This window comes from Tetrahymena thermophila (assembly GCF_000189635.1).
Source record: "Tetrahymena thermophila SB210 genomic scaffold scf_8254803, whole genome shotgun sequence".
NCBI lineage: Eukaryota > Ciliophora > Oligohymenophorea > Hymenostomatida > Tetrahymenidae > Tetrahymena > Tetrahymena thermophila.
This window is the reverse complement of record NW_002476559.1, coordinates 259,467-277,938: the sequence shown is the minus strand read 5'-3', so window position 1 is coordinate 277,938 and position 18,472 is coordinate 259,467. Positions and strand designations below refer to the sequence as shown.

The window sequence follows — 18,472 nt, the reverse complement described above, 5'->3', positions numbered from 1 at the left end:
CAAATTTTTAATTGAATTGATAACTTCCTTCTGAATATTTCTTTTTCCTATATATCTATAAAGTGTCAGTGATAAACTTTCCAATTAAACCAGTTAACAAAAGGATTTCCCTATAATATCTGGTTCTTATTACTTGATATTATTAAAAATGCTTAATTTTAAGTTTAGAGATCTAAGATGTTTTAATGAATTGAGACCTTCTATTAGTGCTTCACCATTATTTAATCCAAACTAATTTCCTTAATCTATTTTCAATTTAAGATGTTGAAGAGTTTTAATATTTTTTAGAGTTTCAAACATTTTCGATATTCCTCTCTCTCCTAAAAAGATATTAGCTCCTATACAAATTGAAATATTTCTTAAATTTTTCAATTATTAGCAATAATTTTAAACACGAGTTATTAGATTTTATGCGTCTTAAGTTTTGTTCACAAAAAATGAAATTTCATCTGAAAATTAACATTTTTATATTTCTATTTCATTTTTTTCTTATGGGATAAAATCTGTAATTTGAATTGTTTTTATTTATTACCTTTGCTCCATTATTTTTATTTTCGTTTTCAGCTTTAATTAAATCTTTGTTTATTAATAATAACAAAAATATCAAATATATTCATTTAATGTATTCTTTTATTAAATATTTTTATAATAAATTTCAGAATTTTAAAATTATTTTTATGTAATTTGAATAATTTAAATAAATTTATCAAAATTAAATAAATTTTAAAATAAAAAAATTGCAATAAATAAATCAATGAATTATCAATCTTAATTTTTATAAATTTGTAAATTATTTAAATCTTGCTAATTTTATTTATTTTTTATTTATTTCAATTTATTATTTATTGTTTTTCATTAAAAATAAAAATTCGTTTTAGACTTTTAAATAAATTTAATTAGAAATAAAAATGGGTAAATAAGTAAAATAAAATAAAATCGATTTAAGTTGTGATAGCAATAGCCAAAGATTGGATTACTAATTAGATAATTATTAGAATGTTAAAGAACTTACTTTATCATTAAAATATTTTTTAAAAGCACCAAATGAAATTAAAAAATTAGACGAATATTTAGAAAAAAACAAAGAATTACAAAATATATTTGTTTCAATAGGAAAAAGCGTTTTTTAAATTAATGACTATCTTTTTTCATTATTTAGATCTTTTCAATCAATTCAAAACTTGAAAAAAATTTATTTAAAAATTGATTAACCATCTATGCAGGTAAAGGATATTGGCCAGTTATTAAGTATAGGATTAAGAAATTTGAATTCACTTTAAGAATTAACTTTAGCCATTACATTTTAGCAAAAAAACGATTCATTAGATGACCATGGATTCAGTTTAAAAGAGACATATTAAAGTTTAAAGAACTTGGAAATTTTAGAAATTCAAATGAATTAGGCAATTCAATCTTCAATTTCTTGTTTTTCAGATGGAATCACTTATTTACAAAATTTAAAAAGATTCGCTATCAAGTTTAAATAGTGTTAACTTACTTCTTAAAATGGTATGGGTTATTTTATCAATTAGTTAAGAAATTTAACTTAATTGGAAATTCTTGAGTTAAACATTGAGAGATTTAACAAAATGCCTAAACATGTAATTGTGGAGTTATTTAAATGCCTTAGCAATTTAAACAATCTGAAAACACTTAAGCTTTATTTACAATACATAGAAATAATGAAATTGAATAACTTAGGAATTGAAAAAGCTATTTCGAGTCTTATAAACCTTGAACACTTGACTTTCAAAATTAAATTTGGATAGAATTTAGATGAAATTATTTCTTAGGTTTCTTGCTTTTAAAATTTAAAATACCTCAAAACTCTCAAATTTTTAGTATCTGTGTACTGTAATGAAAAAAGTAGCATATAAGAGGTATAGTTTTAGGAATTTGTTGATAAATTAAGTACAATTTAATCTATTGATTCCTTAAAAATAAATTTCAGATCTAACTTTTCAGTTTCTCAAAATATTTTAGAGATTTTATTCAAAGGATTAAAAAATCAATAAAATATAAGATCCTTGAAATTAAATGTTGATCACTAAGTACCTTTTGAAAATATTGATAAAGAAATGGTCTAAAAATTTTAGTATGTTATTAAATAACTTTAAAAATTTAGTTTATGTATCAAATACGTAGAAGATTAAGCAGAGGATCAATTCACATTAAAATTTTGGTCTGAAGTTCTTTAGACAACCAATAAAATAAAGCAGTTTTTTTTCAGCATTAACTCTAAAAGCAAAATTAACATAAAAAGTTTTGGAAATATGATGAAAGATTTGTCTCTATTGACAAGTTGCTCTCTAATTTTCCAAGAATCTTAAACTTGGAATGAATTCGATGCTCTACTAGCAGCTCAGAGTATTCAAAGAATGTAAAAATTAGAAAATCTAACTCTTTTTATGCCTACTTAACATTTAGAAAATATAGCAAGTCAAGCGCTAATACAGAGTTTGGATAAATTAACAGAAATTTAAAGTATAGATTTGAAACTGAAAAACCTCAGTGAGCAAGGATTTTAAAATTTTAGTATTATATTTTAAAATAAACTCCATCTTAAACGCTTCAATATCAGCATAGAAGATAGCCTATCTTAATAAAATCTTCTTTGTATTTTTGAGAGCATTAAAAATTTGAGCAGCCTAAAATTTTTGAAATTATAGCTGAAAGCTTAACAAGAAAGCTAAAATAATTAAATTATATTCAATTTATTGGCTGCAAGTATTTCTAACAAATTTTAGCTAAAATTTTTAGATATTAATTTTGAATCTCATAACTCTTATGCTTCTCACATGAGTGAATTATTTTTGCAAATATCTGGCTTGAAAAATCTATAAGAGCTTTGTCTATAACTTCATGATGCCTGTTTTACAGAATAAGATATGATTTTTGTAAGACAAAAATTTTAAAATTTGCATAAATTAATTTACCTTAAATTTGAAATAGGCTCTTACGTATCAACTTACATAATTAACTCGTTAAAGGATTTACCATTTTTAAATACAATTTAATTTGTTCATGATATTAAAAATTTCCATTTTTCGAGAGCAATTTCAGTTAAAAAATAATTAGAAAAGTGTAATAAGGAATAAAACTAAGTTGCCATTTAATAAAATGAAGATTTATTTAAAAATACTATAGTTTAAGTAAAATGCTATATAGAAAAAAGTCAGCAACTTAGTATCGATCAACTAAAATATCTTGATTATTGCTTTTCAACTCTAGATATTTTATCAGATGTTGTCATAAGACTTGTTTCTAGTAATTCTTTGGGCTAATAGGGTGCTCAATGTCTGTTTAAATCTATAAGGTAATTAAAATGCTTAAGTTCTTTATTATTTTTTATAGAAAAAGGAAACAATATAGGAACAGAAAGTGTTTAAGTTTTAGGTTAAAGCATCAAAGAATTAAAAAATTTAAATAGCTTAAAACTGTACTTTAACTCCTAAGGAAATGATATTTAGTGGTAAGAAGGTTGCTAAATAGTAGAATCTTTCTAGTATTTAAAAGAAATCAAATTATTGGAGTACGAGATATTTGATTGCTAAAATTACACAGTTGAGGGAATCAGGTTATTTTTTGATTCTGTATCTAATTTGAAAAAAATAGAATAATTAACTATTAAAATTGGCTTTTCTATAAGATTAGAAGACCTAAACTAATAAATAAGTGAAAGTTTAGTAAAGATGCAAAGTCTAAAATTAATAGGTATCGGATTTGAAAGCGTTCTAGATTAAACACCTAATTAATTAAAGCTTTTGTGTAGAACATTAAGAAAGCTTTAAAATTTAATACTGATAACTTTGATTGAAAATTATACAAATAAAATTCAAATTCCAAAAAACATATTTAAGTAACTTAAATTAGTGAGTATTAAAAAGCACTTTTTTGGTCTTGAATATATCAAATTATATTGATTTTACTAAATTTTTATTTGTAAAATAAATGAAGTTTTTATTTTAATAAATTTATTTGTATTTGTTTATTGATAAAAATTAATTTCAAAACTTTAAATTATATTTATAAATATTTATTTATTAATTATTTTATTTTTTTATTATTTAAAATCTATATCAAAAAATAAAATTAATTTATTTTAATTTACTAAAATTATTGGAAGTGATTAAAACCAACTTAATCATCAACATTTAATTTATTAATTGGGTTATTTTAAATACAAAAAATTTCTATTTAAATTTAATACTAACAATTAAGAAATAAAAATAATTTAATTCATGTTTTTCTTTAAAAATTTATTTATGATTTATTTATTAACTTTTAATTTTAATTTACATCAATAATTTAAAAATTAAACGAATTTATTTAAATTTTTTTATGAACTTAAAATTTTTTTAATAAACTTCATAGTCTATAAAGATTAAATATGATTAATATTCATAATAATTTTAACTATTTAGTATTCATAATTTACATAAATATTTTAAAAATTATACAAATTTCAAATTTATAATATCAACCTAAATTAAATATCAGCAAATTAATTAATTTTTATTTAAAAATATGTAAAATTAAAATTTTTGATATCAATCTTAAATTTCTTTGTCAATATCATCATCAAAAACAATTAATTAAATTTCATTTTCATCTTTTTGTTAGTTAAGAATAGGAAATTCTTATTAGATTTCTTAATTGTTATCTTAATTAGTAATATTTTATTGTACTTTATTTTCAATATCATTTTTATTTTGTACTGAATTCTAGATATTTTCATTTAATTTTTGTAATATTTCCTAGCATTAATTTTATGGATATTCTTCCTTTTATTAGTTTAGCTAATTTAACAATGAAACTCTTTTAGCTGATTTTTTTTACATGCTTTTTTAAAAAAATATATTGAAATAAATTCTAAAAAATAATTTTTTTACAAATCAGCAACTTCAAATATATATCTCATTTCATCTCCTAGATGCTCAATTAATTTTTTGTTTATAGATGATTAGTAATTGCTATTTATTTAAATCAAAATAACCATTTTTATTAGTATAAAAAAATAAATAAATTACTCATCCATGCAATGCTTAGCTAATTTAGAATAGTGGCTATAAAGCTTTTAATAATTAGTCATTTTGTCTTGTTATTTCCTAAATTTAAACACAGCTTGAGCAAATATACCATGTTCCTTAAATCCTATATTTAATCTTCTTTATCTTCTTTTTACTTTTGCTAGATTTCTACTTTGTTGTTGTTCATCATCTTTGATTTATTTGAGGTTAAGTAGTTCTGTTTCTTTATTTAATTTAATAACAGGCTTAGGGAAAAAGTTAAATAAAACTTATTAATCTTCATTAAAAATTAGATTTTTGATTTTATTTAATTGTAATTATCTATCGAGAATAGTAAAAATATCCAAATCTTCACTAACTAAATCATATGCTTTATTGAGCAATTAAACATCAGGTGTGTTGAATATTTTTCCACAAGTTAGCTGATTAACAATATATTTGAAAGTTACATATAAGCTCCTGTCTCTGTCGATTATAGTTTTAAGCTCATTTTCTAAAAATTAATTTGGTTATCTAATTTAAGTAAGCATCTTAATATTATTTTTTTAATTGTCACTTATGTATTTGTTCATATCTTTTTTTTAATTTTATCTCAAGTACTCATGCTTATAATCTAATTAATTATTATCAAACTGAAAATCTTTTTTCACATCTACTTTATTGGGTTATTGAGTCTTATTTTAATCTTAGCTTCCCTATTAATATTCCTAATTTTAATTCAAGCTATGTTTAATATCTTCTTTATTTTACAGATGCTATAAACTTTATTTATTTGAATTTATTTCTTTATTATTAGTAAAAATATTATTTTCTGATTAATTTAAATGTGTAATTTTTTTCTAATTTTCTTATTAGTTTAATATATTTGAATTTTAACTTTCTGGATGACTTTAATTTTTATATAATTTGAGATAGTTTTTGTTTTCTTTATTCAACTAATTTTATTCTACTTTTATTAAATTGTCCCAAATATTTTTAGGGCCAGATAATTAATTTGTTTTTATTAAACTGTTTTCCTGATTTTCAAATGAGACTTATTCAGTTATTTAATTATTTTAAGCATTTTATAATTCTAAATTTTGAACTTTTTACTCTTTCCTTGAAGATAATTCACTTAACTAAAATTAATTTATGTTGATTGTTTATTCATTTTAGTCTTCATTTGAAGGTTTAATTAGTGGAGCTGTATTTTTATTATCATTTAATATAGAAATTTCATGGTCTAAATAGCTTGTAGAGAACTTTTAGTGGCTTTATTTCTACTGATCTAGATCATTTATTTCTTTTACATCTTTCTTTTCCCCTAATTCATTTAAATTAATTTTTTGAATATTTTTCTCTTCTTAAATATTGAGTGGAGGTTTTTCATCTTCATCCTTTATGTTTGATTTATTTTTTTTAATATTATTTTTAAACATATTATTAAGAATTGAGTTATTCTTGCCACTGCTATTATCTAATTAGCCTAGATAATTTTTAAAGCTTAGGTTTTATTTTTTGTCTTCTTTCTCTAATTGTAAAGGGATAATTTTATTTCTTTCTTAAATTGGTTTTAAAGGTGAGGAACCAATTAAATAATTTATATTATCTTTTTTAAAATTTACAGGTGTTTGATCTATGGTATTATTACGAGTTTAAGAATTTAAAACATCTTTATTTTAGATAGTATCTCTCTTTTTATCCATCTTATACTAAGGGTTATTTTATTCATCATCTTTTGTATCAAAATCGTATAACCGATTTGCTAACTCATTGTAAAAAATGTATGTGTTGTATTTATTGACTATTATAATATTTTAGTTTAAAATTTTATCATCTCAAAAAAAAAAATTACCTAAAAAAACGGATATAATGAAGAAAACCTGGCAGAATCCACCAATATAGCTAATGACTTAGTTTAGTTTTAAGTAGCTCTTTTTTGCAATAGTTGAAAAATTACTCCTTGCAAAAAATATCTCACAATATACTCCAAAATTTCCAAATGAAAATTACTGCTGAACATCACTTCTTTGAAATTAAATTAGGCTTTCTGTATGTAATGACTCAATTGGGAATATGCTTTCATCAGTAATAAGTGTTTGTTAATTTAAATAAACATTTGCAGTAGTATACATCTAGAAAATTAAAATTTTATTTTAATTTTTTTAAATGATCATAACTTAAATTTACTTAAGACTATTAGACATTAAAAATTTAAGAATCTAAAAAGGATGTTATTGATCCTGTAGCTTTTTCAGGGTTTAAAATATTATTGGAAATTAAAAATCTAATCCTTGATCCCTAATTTTATTTTGATTTTATGATATCTGGTTGTTCACACGTAGGATTCCAGGGGCTATTGGGATTAGCAGTTGAATTGACACATTTACTTATAGAAAACTTAATAAATTGAAAGTCTTCGTTTTCATATATCCCTCCAACATAAAATTTTTAGTTTTTTCTATTAATTAAACAAGCAATTAATTTTGTGGATTAAATAGTTTGATAAGGATATATTACTATAGACAAAGAAAATTAGATATATTCTGCTGATAAAATGATTCAGTCCAATTAAATTAATAGCTAGGAAGATTAATGAAGTGTTCAAGCGTGCAAGGCTCTAGATAGTATGGTATCTAAATGAAAATTTTATTGAGAAAAAAGTCTAAATTTTTAAATTAAATTACCTTTTTTTAAGATACTGTACCATCTTTAGATCTATGATAAAGTCTTTATTCAAAGGTAATGTTAATCATTGGTCTCGTTATAAAATTTTGTTAGTCGTATTGCACAGCAATCATAAAATTATCGCTACTAATTTCGAGAGCTGATGGATTAGTACTATAATTTACAGACTACACATATGTTACTTGTGCTTTTATATTAATTTAATCATTTTTATTTCTTAAAATTAGTTGGAAACGTATAAAGAAGTTTACCTTTTTAGAAAAGATTAGATACCTATTTATTATTAGAAAGGATTGAGTAATAAGTATAAGAATAAATATAATAGATAATTTGATGTCTGAAAAAAATTACAGTAGAAAAACAAAGAAGAGATAGGAGAAACAAGCAAACAATAGTTGTAATCCCTCCAAAAGATGTCCTAAATGAATTTTCTTTATTATAATTCAAGCTTATTTAGGTTCCGAAAATATCTAATTCCTTCAAAAAGTTAAAAATCTTCTAAAACTTACTCATTTATTTTTATTATTTTTAAATTTTAAGACTTTTGAATCTTTATGATAATTATTAAATATAAATTTATAGCCATACATTAAGATTTGGTACTATGTAAATATTTGGTAGACTTATGATTTTCTGATCCTGTTTATCTATTTTTTATATTTCCTAATCTCAATTACACTATTTTTGATTAAAAAGTAAATGTATAATTAATCCTACTTATATGTTTATAACTTGTTCAAGCATTATTTTCTAAGCAATTTTAGTAAATAATCTCTCTGTATATATTTTAAAAAACTAGTAAAAGACTCAAATGAAATATTTTTATTTTTATCTTCTTTATTAAATTATCTTATAAATATGTGTATTAGACTAATTCTAAATTATATCTAAAAGTATAGATGATAAGATTTAATAGTTGATTACATATTGAATATTGTTTTATAATGTAAAATTAGCTTCATGCCTGAAGCTTATAATCATTTAATTTATAATTATTATGCAAACAACATATTTTTTCCTTACACATGAGTATTTTCAATAGGAATATAAATTTAATTATACTGATGGAGCTTACATTTAAATTAAAACTATCGTGCAAACAACAGATTTTTTTTCATTGAATATAAGTAATTTAAATGAAATTATTAATTTAATTTGTTTAAAAGTAATGATTCTATTCTATATAAATTTAAAGTTACATTTAATATATATTATTAGTGTTTATCTTATACAAATTAATATAAAAAAATATTCAATCTATATTTACAGACTATATTTTACAATAATTGTTTTTTTTATCAATTAATTCTTTTCCGTATCAAATATTTTATCTTTTATTCAAATTCTTTTATGTAATTAATAATCAATTTTTGTTTGAGTTTTGAATATTTTATGATAATTTTTCTTGAATATCTATTGCTTTCTATACCTTTTAGTCATCTGAGTCCTCATTTTAATTTTAAATTTGTATATTATCAAGATCTTTATGATTATTTTAAATATCATTTTATTGGTCTTTATTACTGCTAATTTATATGGATATGTCATTTTATTGATTTTTATTATTAGTATTGCTACTTTAAATGGATAAATCATTAAAAGTTATTAATTTTGAACTATTTTAATCTGTTTATTATTAATTGCTCTCTGTAATCTTATGCAAATTTTCTAAGTTGATATTTTATTCTGTGTGAATATCGTTTTCTCTAGACTATTTTCTTTCAATATAGAACTATGACAATGGTAGTTGTTAAACCTATTTATTTTCATGAGGTTTCTAATCCATTCTTTTATTATAAAAAATTAAAATTATCTTTGAATCTTTCAGAAAAATCTTACATTACTGCCACTTCAAATATATTCCTCATTTCATCTCCTAAGAGTTCTATTAATTTCTTGTTCAAACCTGCTTCTGGATTGCTAAATAATTAACATTCTTTTGTTTATATTTTAATATAAAAAATATTTACTTAGTTTCAGAATTTCTAGTTAGCTTTTTATAGTGGTTAAATAATCTTTAATAATTTGACATTGTAGAATTTCTTCCCTTTTTAAACTTGACAATCGCCTTGGCTATTGTTCCTATGTTTTTGAATGATATATTCAATTTTTTTTTTTGCTTTTGCACTTTGTTAACACTTTATTCTAAGTCTATTTACTCTTATTTGATCTGTTTCATGCTTAATACCGTGTTATCTTTGCTTATAGAGATGAGAGGCTTGGGGAAAAAATTAAAAAGAACCTATTGATCATCATTAAAGAATAACTTTTTCATTTTTTCGACCTCCTTTTATCTATCTAAGATAGTAAAAATGTCTAAATCTTCACTTACTTAATTTTTAGCTTTGTCTATTAATTTTACATGTTCACTTTAAAAAAATTTGCCACAAGTTAACTGATTAACAATATATTTAAAATTAAGCCATATTTTTTTTTCCCTTTCAATAATTGATTTGAATTCTTTCTCCAAAAACTACTCAGCAGCTCCTCCAAATTTTTATTAAACAATTTTAGTCATGCTACGAGCTGCACGGCCAAACGAATTAACTGCTCTTCTGACTTAGCCTTTTGGGGTACTTTCACTATATTGATATAAATTTTTTCTTGAAGTGAATTATCCATTATTATTATTTGTTTTTGTGTCTAAAATTTCTGATTCTTTTCTTTAGAAAAATGGTTCTGTTTGAGTAATTTATTTTTCATCATCTTAAATATTTTTTTACTCACTTATTGCTTAAATTCTGTTTGTGAAATTAAATTCATTTTTTACCTGTAAATCTTAATTGAATTCATCAAATTAAATAGTATCTTTTTTCGTTTATTAAAATTAATTTGTTTAGTTTACACTTTCAATGTGAATTGATTTCTCTTGATTAAGACTTTCTTTTCGTAAGCTAATTTATTGATTATCTACGTCAGCGTTACTATTTTCGTAAATTTAAATATCATTTGGAGTTTATTTTTAATTAATTTTTGAATCTAAAACAAAATCAGTATTTTTGTAATTCTTCAGCGTTATTTCTTTTTCTGTTTGTATTTTCTTCATCTAATCTAAATGATTGTCTTATTCAGCAGTTTACAAATTTAAGTTATTATTAAAAGGGTTATCGTTTCTTATGTTTTAAAGAGTACTAGTAGTCAATAAATTTTTATTGAGCTAAATATTAGAACAAGTAAATTTTGATTGAAGATTATAGTGAGACCAACTACTCTTTTAGTAAGCTTATTCATCCTTTTAGTAATTTAACGGAGAGCTATTTTAAATTTACAAATGATTTTGTATTCGATGATGACTATCTAATTTATTTGATCTTTTGCCTTTACTGACTGAATCTTCATGAATATCAAAATCATATAATTTATTTGCAAGCTCAATGCAAAAAATATACCCATTATATTTGCTTACTTTTAATAATTTACAGAAATTAAATTAAAAATCAGGCTATTTAATATTTACCTATAAATGCTGAAATTAATATGAAAACTTAGCTAAATCCTCCAATATAACTGACAACTTAAACTAGCTTTAAGTAGCTTTTATTAGCAATTGTTGAATAGTAGCTTCTTTCGAAAAATACTTCACAAAAATTAGTAAAATTTCCCACAGCATTTTATTACCATGTCTCACTCCTCTTGAATTAAAGCAGATTTTAAGTTTCTATGTCTTAGATTGGAAAAATGCTCTAATCAGTAATAAGCGTTTATGAGTTAATATATAAATTAGCAGTGGTGTACATCTAATTTTAGTAAAAATTCAATTTAAAATTAGAAATAACCTTTAATATACTTATACTTACTTTCCCTTGTTGTATATTAAAAATTTGAGAGTCTAGAAAAGAAGTAATCGAGTTAGTAGCTTTTTCTGGATTTAATATATTGTTTGAGATGAAAAATCTTACTCTTGAATTTTGTAACTAGTTTGCTTGAATTACTTCTGGTCTTTCGCATATTGGATTCCAAGGATTTTTAGGATTCTAATAGGTAGAATTTGTACAATAAGTTATGGAGAATTTTAAAAAATAAAAGTCTTCGTTTTCAAAAATCCCTCCTATTTAATATTTGATCCCCTTTCTTCATAATAAAAACATTAATTATAGAAATTTTAATATTTAATATACGGTAAGCACAAAAAATTGGATAAATTGTCTAGCTAAAATGCGTATGTCCAATTAAAATTGAAGCTAGGCAAATTTCTAAAATGGTCAAGAGTACACGGTTCTAAATAAATAGTAGTCTATTACATATTTATGATAAATTGTTTTAAGATTTTATTTGTAATTAATTACATTTTAAGAAGTAGTTGTTCCATCTAAATTTCTATGGTAATGTCTTTATTGTAAAGTGATATTAACAAAAGGTCTTTAAATAAAGTTAGGTTGATCATATTAAACTGCTATCATGAAATCATTATGGTCAAATTCTAATAAAGATGGTGATACACTATAATTCTAAGACTAAACAAAGGTAACTTAAGCTATTATAAAAAATTATCAATAATTCAATATCACACTAATAGTAATTACTCTTAGCAAATAAAGTTTGTATCTATTTTTAAAATTTCAAATTATATAAAGAAATAATGATTATCAAGCAAGTCAAGAAAAAATAAATAAATAAATAAATCTAGTAGAATTTTAAAATTTTAATAATTCTAGAATAATTATAAAGATATTTTAACTAATTTAGTTAGTTAATTGCCAAAGAAAATGTTTCTTTATTAAAATTTATATGATATTTTGAATGAAATTCTTGAGTTATTTTTAAAAGATAATCAATTGTTACAGTAGAAATACAAAGCAGTATGATGATACAAATACAACAAATCGTAACAGAGCCTCCAAAATAAGTCCTGTATTAAGAGTCTTTATTATAATTTAATGTGACCGGAGTGCCAAAGATATCTATTTCCTTTAAAAAGTAATATGGGATAAACTTTTTTAACATTCTTCTTCTGAAAAAGATTTGCTGTTTTTTTATTACTCTTTAATTTAATTTTCTTTCTTAATTTTTTTGGAAAGAAATTGAATAGTCTTGAAATGCTAAATGATTTAGTTTCTAAACTGATTCAAACATTTGTATTTTATTTTCAATTTATTAATAAATCTACTTTCTTAAAATATGGATATTTTAATTAATTTCAAAGCCTTTTATATTTTTTTTAGTTTATTTGAATAAGAACAAAAATATTTTTTTACTGATATGTAAAAAATTAAAAAAATTGAGAATTAAAGAATTCTCAAATAACACATACGTCATTTGATTATTTATAATTATCATTTAGTAACATTAAAAAAGTTAATATGTAGATTTGATTTGCTCATTTTACATAATTACTTTTTTTAAAGATAATGAATTAATTAATTTATGTCTTTTTTTACAAATTAGTAAATTTAGTTAATTAAATCTTAAAGATACTCATAAACATTCATCCTTTGTAATCTTATTATCATTTAAAAATACGCAATTTAAATATTTAAACATCGTAAAAAGAACTTTTAAAATTTGATATAAAAATAATTTCAATTAAAAATAAATAACTATTTTTTTGAAATGCTAATACAAATTTATTTTATTCAAAAGATTTTAAGATCAAGATAAATATTTTATTTATATTTAAGACTTCTCTTGTAAATAAAATAGATAAAATATTAAGAATAATATGAACATATTAAATAAATTTCACTGATTTTATTCTTTATCTTTACTATCTTATATTTTTTCATCTGAGTTATTTTCCTCAAACTAAATAACAATGCTACTAGGATCTATAATTTTTTAAGTTATATTCTCGTTTTAATAATTTTAAATAGTGTTTTGCTTCATCAAATCTTCAAAAATACCTGAATGGATACTTTTAGGCTTAATTTGCTTCTAGTTATTTTCTATTATTTAATTTGATTCTTACATATTTTGATTCTAGTCAGTGTTAAATTAATTTTCTGTTTTTTAAGATCTTAAATTCTTCATAAATATATCTGATTAAAGTTAGTTTTATGGGGTCATGCTGTATTCTCTTGGCCTTTACTGCATTCTTTTTTTGAAATTATATATTTAAATTAAAATAAGTTTTTTTTCATCTTTAATTTTACCTTTTGGCAACTTCAAAAATACTTCTCATTTCATCTCCAAGAAGATCAATAAGCTTTTTATTTAAAGCTTGCTAAGAATTACTTTTTAATAGAAAAGGTAATTTTTTTAACTGGTAATACAAATTGTAATATAATAAATTACTTCACATCATTTTCTTATGAAAGCTTTAAATAGTGGTTAAATAGTTTTTAGTAATTTGAAGTTACGCCCTTTTTACCCTTTTTAAATTTAGTTATTGCTTTAGCTATTGTCGCTAGATATTTAAATGAAATATTGAGCTTTCTCTTCTTCTTTTCAACTTTAGTGATACTTCTTTAGAGATCCATTTATTCTTACTTAATTGACTTCAAACTGAGTGTTGTATTATCGTTATTTATTGAAATTATAGGCTTAGGGAAGAAATTAAAAAGAACTTGCTGGTCCTCACTAAAGAATAATTTCTTCATTTTTTCTAGCTCTTTTTGCCTATCAAGAATATTGAAAATATCTAAATCATCTCTTACAAGGTTTTTAGCTTTCTCTATTAATTTAACATTTGGACTATTGAAGAATTTTCCACAAGTTAATTAATTTATGATATATTTGAAATTAAGCCAGATTTTTTTTTCTCTTTAAATTATTATTTTAAACTCCTTTTCTAAAAACTGTTCAGCGGCTCCCCCATATTTTTATTAGATTATTTTTGTAATATTTCTAGATGATGCTCCAAATGAAGAAAAAGGCTTAGCGCCTTAAGCTTGTGGAGTATTTTCAGTATATTAAAATAGACTTTTTCTTGATGATTAATTGAATTTCATGACACTACGCTAAGTTTGTAAAATATCTGATTACTTTTTTTCAAAGTAAGAATCAGCCTTTGTTAATGATTTTAAGTAACCAGAAAAATTCTTTTATTCAAATCCTGTTTAACTTTTATATTTTCGCTAATTATCATTCTCTTCTTAATTATGTTTATTCAAATTATCTAAATTAAATTCATTATCTTATCGTACCAACTAACTAATATCTTCTTTTTCTTATAAATTTTTATTATCTTTAGTTTACATTATTTAATCGGAGTCATTATTGTTAATTGCATACTTTTTAAATTCTTATATTTGTATCTAATTTTAATCGTTCTGGGTAGTAATATTATGTGTAGGATTATTTTCTTTAATTTATTTATTATTTGTTGTTAGCTGATTATTATTTTCTGCAAAATAGTCTGTTTTGTAGTACTATTAACCTAATCCTTTATCCATTAAAACTTGTCTAATTTAATCTAAAGGAATAAATTATTATACATCATCTTAAATGGGCTAATTAAGTTATGAGGGTTAATTTAATGATGAGGGTTAATTAAGTTATGAGGGCTAATTAAACTAAGAAGGCTTAATTGTACTATAGAATTACATACTGCTAAAATTCTTAGTTGTTTACTGCTTGCTCATCCCTTGGATATTATTTAAAGTCTATTTTGTTTCTATTTTATTAGGCATTGAAGAAAGCGTCTAATCATTTTTTCTCTCTTAGTATTCTTATAAGTTTTGATTTGTTTATTTTCGTATAGCATATTAATCTGTTAAAGATTTTTGATTATTATAAATACTGTTCCTTTTTACATCAGATTTTCGATGATTTTTTTAATTTGGATCATCTGGTATATCAAAATCATATAATTTATTTGCTAATTCAATGGCAAAAATGTATCCATTATACTTCCTAACTTTATTAATTAAGAGAATGAATGTATGGAGTTTATTGTGTTAATTTAAATAATTTTACCTAAAAACGCAGATATTAATATAAAGACCTAACTAAAACCTCCAATATAGCTGATTACTTAAACTAGCTTTAAGTAGCTTTTGTGAATTACTGTTGTATAATAGCTTCTTCTGAAATATATCTCGCAAAAAATATCAAAATTTCCGACTGCATTCTACTGCCATGTTTCGGATAACTTATATTACATCAAATCTATTTAGTTTGTATCTGGTAAAGGAAGAATACTTTCATCTGTAATTAGAGTCTATGAATTCAAATAAACGTTTGCAGTAGTATACATCTAGTTTTTTTAAAAAAACAATTAATCAAATTAAATGAGGATTTTTATATAATCAATTTACAAGGCCTTATTAAACATTAAAAAGAATAGAATCTAAGTAAGAAGTTATAGAGTTTTCTGCTCTTTCTGGGTTTAGAAAATTATTTGAAAGGTAAAATCTTATCCTAGAGCCCTCATTTTAATTTGCTTTAACCACACTAGGGCTTTCACAAACTGGGTTCCATGGATTTAGAGGATTAGCTGTTGAATTTACGCATTTAGTTACAGCGAATTTAACAAAGTAAAAATCTTCGTTTTCAAATATGCCGCCAATCTAAAATTTAGTTCCTTTTCTTATTTTTTATATAAATTTAATAGATTATATATATACTTATGTAAATCATTTTACTTAAGACAAAGAAAATTTTATAGATCTTCCAACTAAAAAGTATATGTCCAGTTTTAGCCATAGCTAGGAAGGTTTATAAAGTGGTCTATTGTGCAGGGTTCGAGTGGTATAGGTGTCTATCATAAAAGGAAAACATTTCAAATATAAATATAGATTTAAAGTGATACTTACTTTAGTTTTTATAGTAGTCCCATTCATTAACCTTTTATAATACCTCTATTCAAATGTTATATTATAATATGGTCTTTTTACAAAATTAGGTTAATCATATTAGACTGCTATCATATAGTTGGTGTTATCGAAAATTATATTATCAGGCTAAACACTATATGTAGTAGATTGAATAAAACTAACTTAACCTATGCATTAAAATATATTATCAATTAATATTGAAAAATATCATTTGTTTTACTTTTCTCGAAAAGAGTCTTAACCTAATTATATAAAAATTAATATAAATATTAAAGATTTCAAAGTAACCTAAAAAATTTGAATAAAAATGCTACTCAATCCAAAATTTTAAGAAAAATTTATAATTTAAATTAGCAATTTATATGCATATATTTTAAATATTTTATGCTTTCGATTATAAAAAATTTAAATCGATGAAATAAGTAGCTTAATATGATAAATTATTTTTGAAAATATTATTTTGAATAATCTTTTTTAAGTAAGGCATTAAGAAATGATATTTACAGTTGAAAAGCAAAGCAAGGCTATTAAAGCGATACAAATAGCAGCAACACTACCTCCAAAAAATGTTCTATATTAACTGTCTTTGTTATAATTAAGACTTATTTAAGTCCCGAATATATCCATACGCCTTAAAAAATAGTAAGGCATAAAACTTTAAATCATTTTTTTAATATAAATTATATTGTTGATTTTTGTAAGTAATTATCTTTTTTAAATTATTTGTTAGATTTTTTTTCATCTAAGAATTTAATATTCTTAGGTCATATTCAAAATTAACTTAACTTTTTTCTAATCTTTATTTTAATATTTTTTTTAATGAGAAAAGAATTTAAGACTGCCAATTTAATTAGCGAACCATTTGTTTTCACGTAAATATATATGGCAAAAGTATAATTTTAACATATTTATCAAATATTTGTCATTTTTACTTTCCTTAAAATAAAATATCAAAAAAGAATATAATTTATTAATTTCTAAAATCGGGTTTCTAATTAAACGTGAATTTAAGATATTAATGTCTAATCTACAAAAAAAAAATACTTGATTTAAGATAGTTATGTAAATGCAGTTCATAGATCTATATTCTTAATTCAAATGAATTAACTTTGAAAATAAAAAATTAGAAAACAAAATACTAATCAAATTTATTTGATAGAGTATATATATATTATTACTTTAATAAATTTTAAGAATAATTATTAATAGTTATGAAATAACTTTCTTATTCAAATTTTATTTCTTAATTTCATATCTAACTTTATATTACCCTTTAAATATATGAAATTTAAAAACATCTTCGAAAATAAAATCAAAAATTTTTTAATTATTTATACATTGCAAAAAAATAAATTAAACAATCATTTCAAAGGCTTTATTAACATTTAAATTTCAGATGAAATAAATACAAATCAATTATTATAAGAAAAAAAATATATAGGGATAATTTAAGTAGAACTTTTAATATTACCTCTTTTCGCAATTTAATTATTATCTTATTCTTAGCTGAATTTATTTAAAAGATTAAATATCATTTTAAAGCAATCTATCTATCTATTGCTAATAAATATTTTCAATCAATAATTTATGAAATAAATTTAAAAATACCTTAAAATTGTTTTTTATTAATATAATTTATTTGAAACAAAAAAATTTATATGAATTTGTTATCAAAAACTAAAATAATTAAAAAATATTTAGCACTTGGGTTGAAAAAACAAGATTAAGCGGTGCTATTTGGTTGGTAAATATTAAAATAATTAAGTACATTTATTTTATTTTTAAAATAAATTTATTTTTAAATTAGAAAAGAAAATAACTACAGTTATTTTTAATATTTTTTGAATAAAAAGCACTTCAAGTTATCTTAACCATATATAATTTTTGTAATCAATTTTTTTTACATTGTTAGATAGCAAATAGTTCACACAGGTCTGTTATAATTTATAAAGAGATTTCTTTTAAGTTATTAAATTAATAGTTTGGATAATTAATCGATTAAACTTCCACTTCTACAAAGAGTAATGAAAATGTTATAAGCACTTAAAATTATTATTATAA

General features: G+C 21.7%; 4 protein-coding genes across 4 annotated transcripts; 1 reads left to right on the top strand and 3 right to left on the bottom strand. All coding sequences in view use genetic code 6, as the record gives it.

Moving 5' to 3' along the window:
* Nucleotides 1–3,024: 3,024 nt before the first annotated feature.
* TTHERM_000002658 (hypothetical protein) lies at nucleotides 3,025–3,606 on the top strand (the record flags this gene model as incomplete). The annotated part of the gene is made up of 1 exon (XM_012795629.1): nucleotides 3,025–3,606. One exon carries the CDS (start codon nucleotides 3,025–3,027, stop codon nucleotides 3,604–3,606), a length of 582 nt encoding a protein of 193 aa, XP_012651083.1.
* Nucleotides 3,607–4,550: 944 nt separating this feature from the next.
* On the bottom strand, nucleotides 4,551–8,255 carry TTHERM_00002640 (transmembrane protein, putative; the record flags this gene model as incomplete). The annotated part of the gene is made up of 9 exons (XM_001008045.3): nucleotides 8,049–8,255; nucleotides 7,949–7,970; nucleotides 7,697–7,884; nucleotides 7,530–7,645; nucleotides 7,200–7,470; nucleotides 6,865–7,144; nucleotides 5,031–6,813; nucleotides 4,893–4,973; nucleotides 4,551–4,842 (listed from the first exon to the last, which is right to left on the bottom strand). Exons 1-9 carry the CDS (start codon nucleotides 8,208–8,210, stop codon nucleotides 4,551–4,553), a joined length of 3,195 nt encoding a protein of 1,064 aa, XP_001008045.3. The 5' UTR covers nucleotides 8,211–8,255.
* An 805-nt stretch (nucleotides 8,256–9,060) lies between these two features.
* On the bottom strand, nucleotides 9,061–12,707 carry TTHERM_00002630 (transmembrane protein, putative; the record flags this gene model as incomplete). The annotated part of the gene is made up of 9 exons (XM_001008044.3): nucleotides 12,480–12,707; nucleotides 12,221–12,242; nucleotides 11,984–12,171; nucleotides 11,816–11,931; nucleotides 11,495–11,768; nucleotides 11,155–11,434; nucleotides 9,668–11,102; nucleotides 9,537–9,617; nucleotides 9,061–9,484 (listed from the first exon to the last, which is right to left on the bottom strand). The coding sequence occupies exons 1-9, from the start codon at nucleotides 12,639–12,641 to the stop codon at nucleotides 9,061–9,063; spliced, it is 2,982 nt and encodes a 993-aa protein (XP_001008044.3). The 5' UTR covers nucleotides 12,642–12,707.
* Nucleotides 12,708–13,376: 669 nt separating this feature from the next.
* On the bottom strand, nucleotides 13,377–17,077 carry TTHERM_00002620 (transmembrane protein, putative; the record flags this gene model as incomplete). Its single annotated transcript, XM_001008043.2, has 9 exons — nucleotides 13,377–13,728; nucleotides 13,787–13,867; nucleotides 13,929–15,492; nucleotides 15,552–15,831; nucleotides 15,893–16,163; nucleotides 16,220–16,335; nucleotides 16,391–16,578; nucleotides 16,632–16,653; nucleotides 16,916–17,077. The coding sequence occupies 9 exons, from the start codon at nucleotides 17,075–17,077 to the stop codon at nucleotides 13,377–13,379; spliced, it is 3,036 nt and encodes a 1,011-aa protein (XP_001008043.2).
* Nucleotides 17,078–18,472: the final 1,395 nt, after the last annotated feature.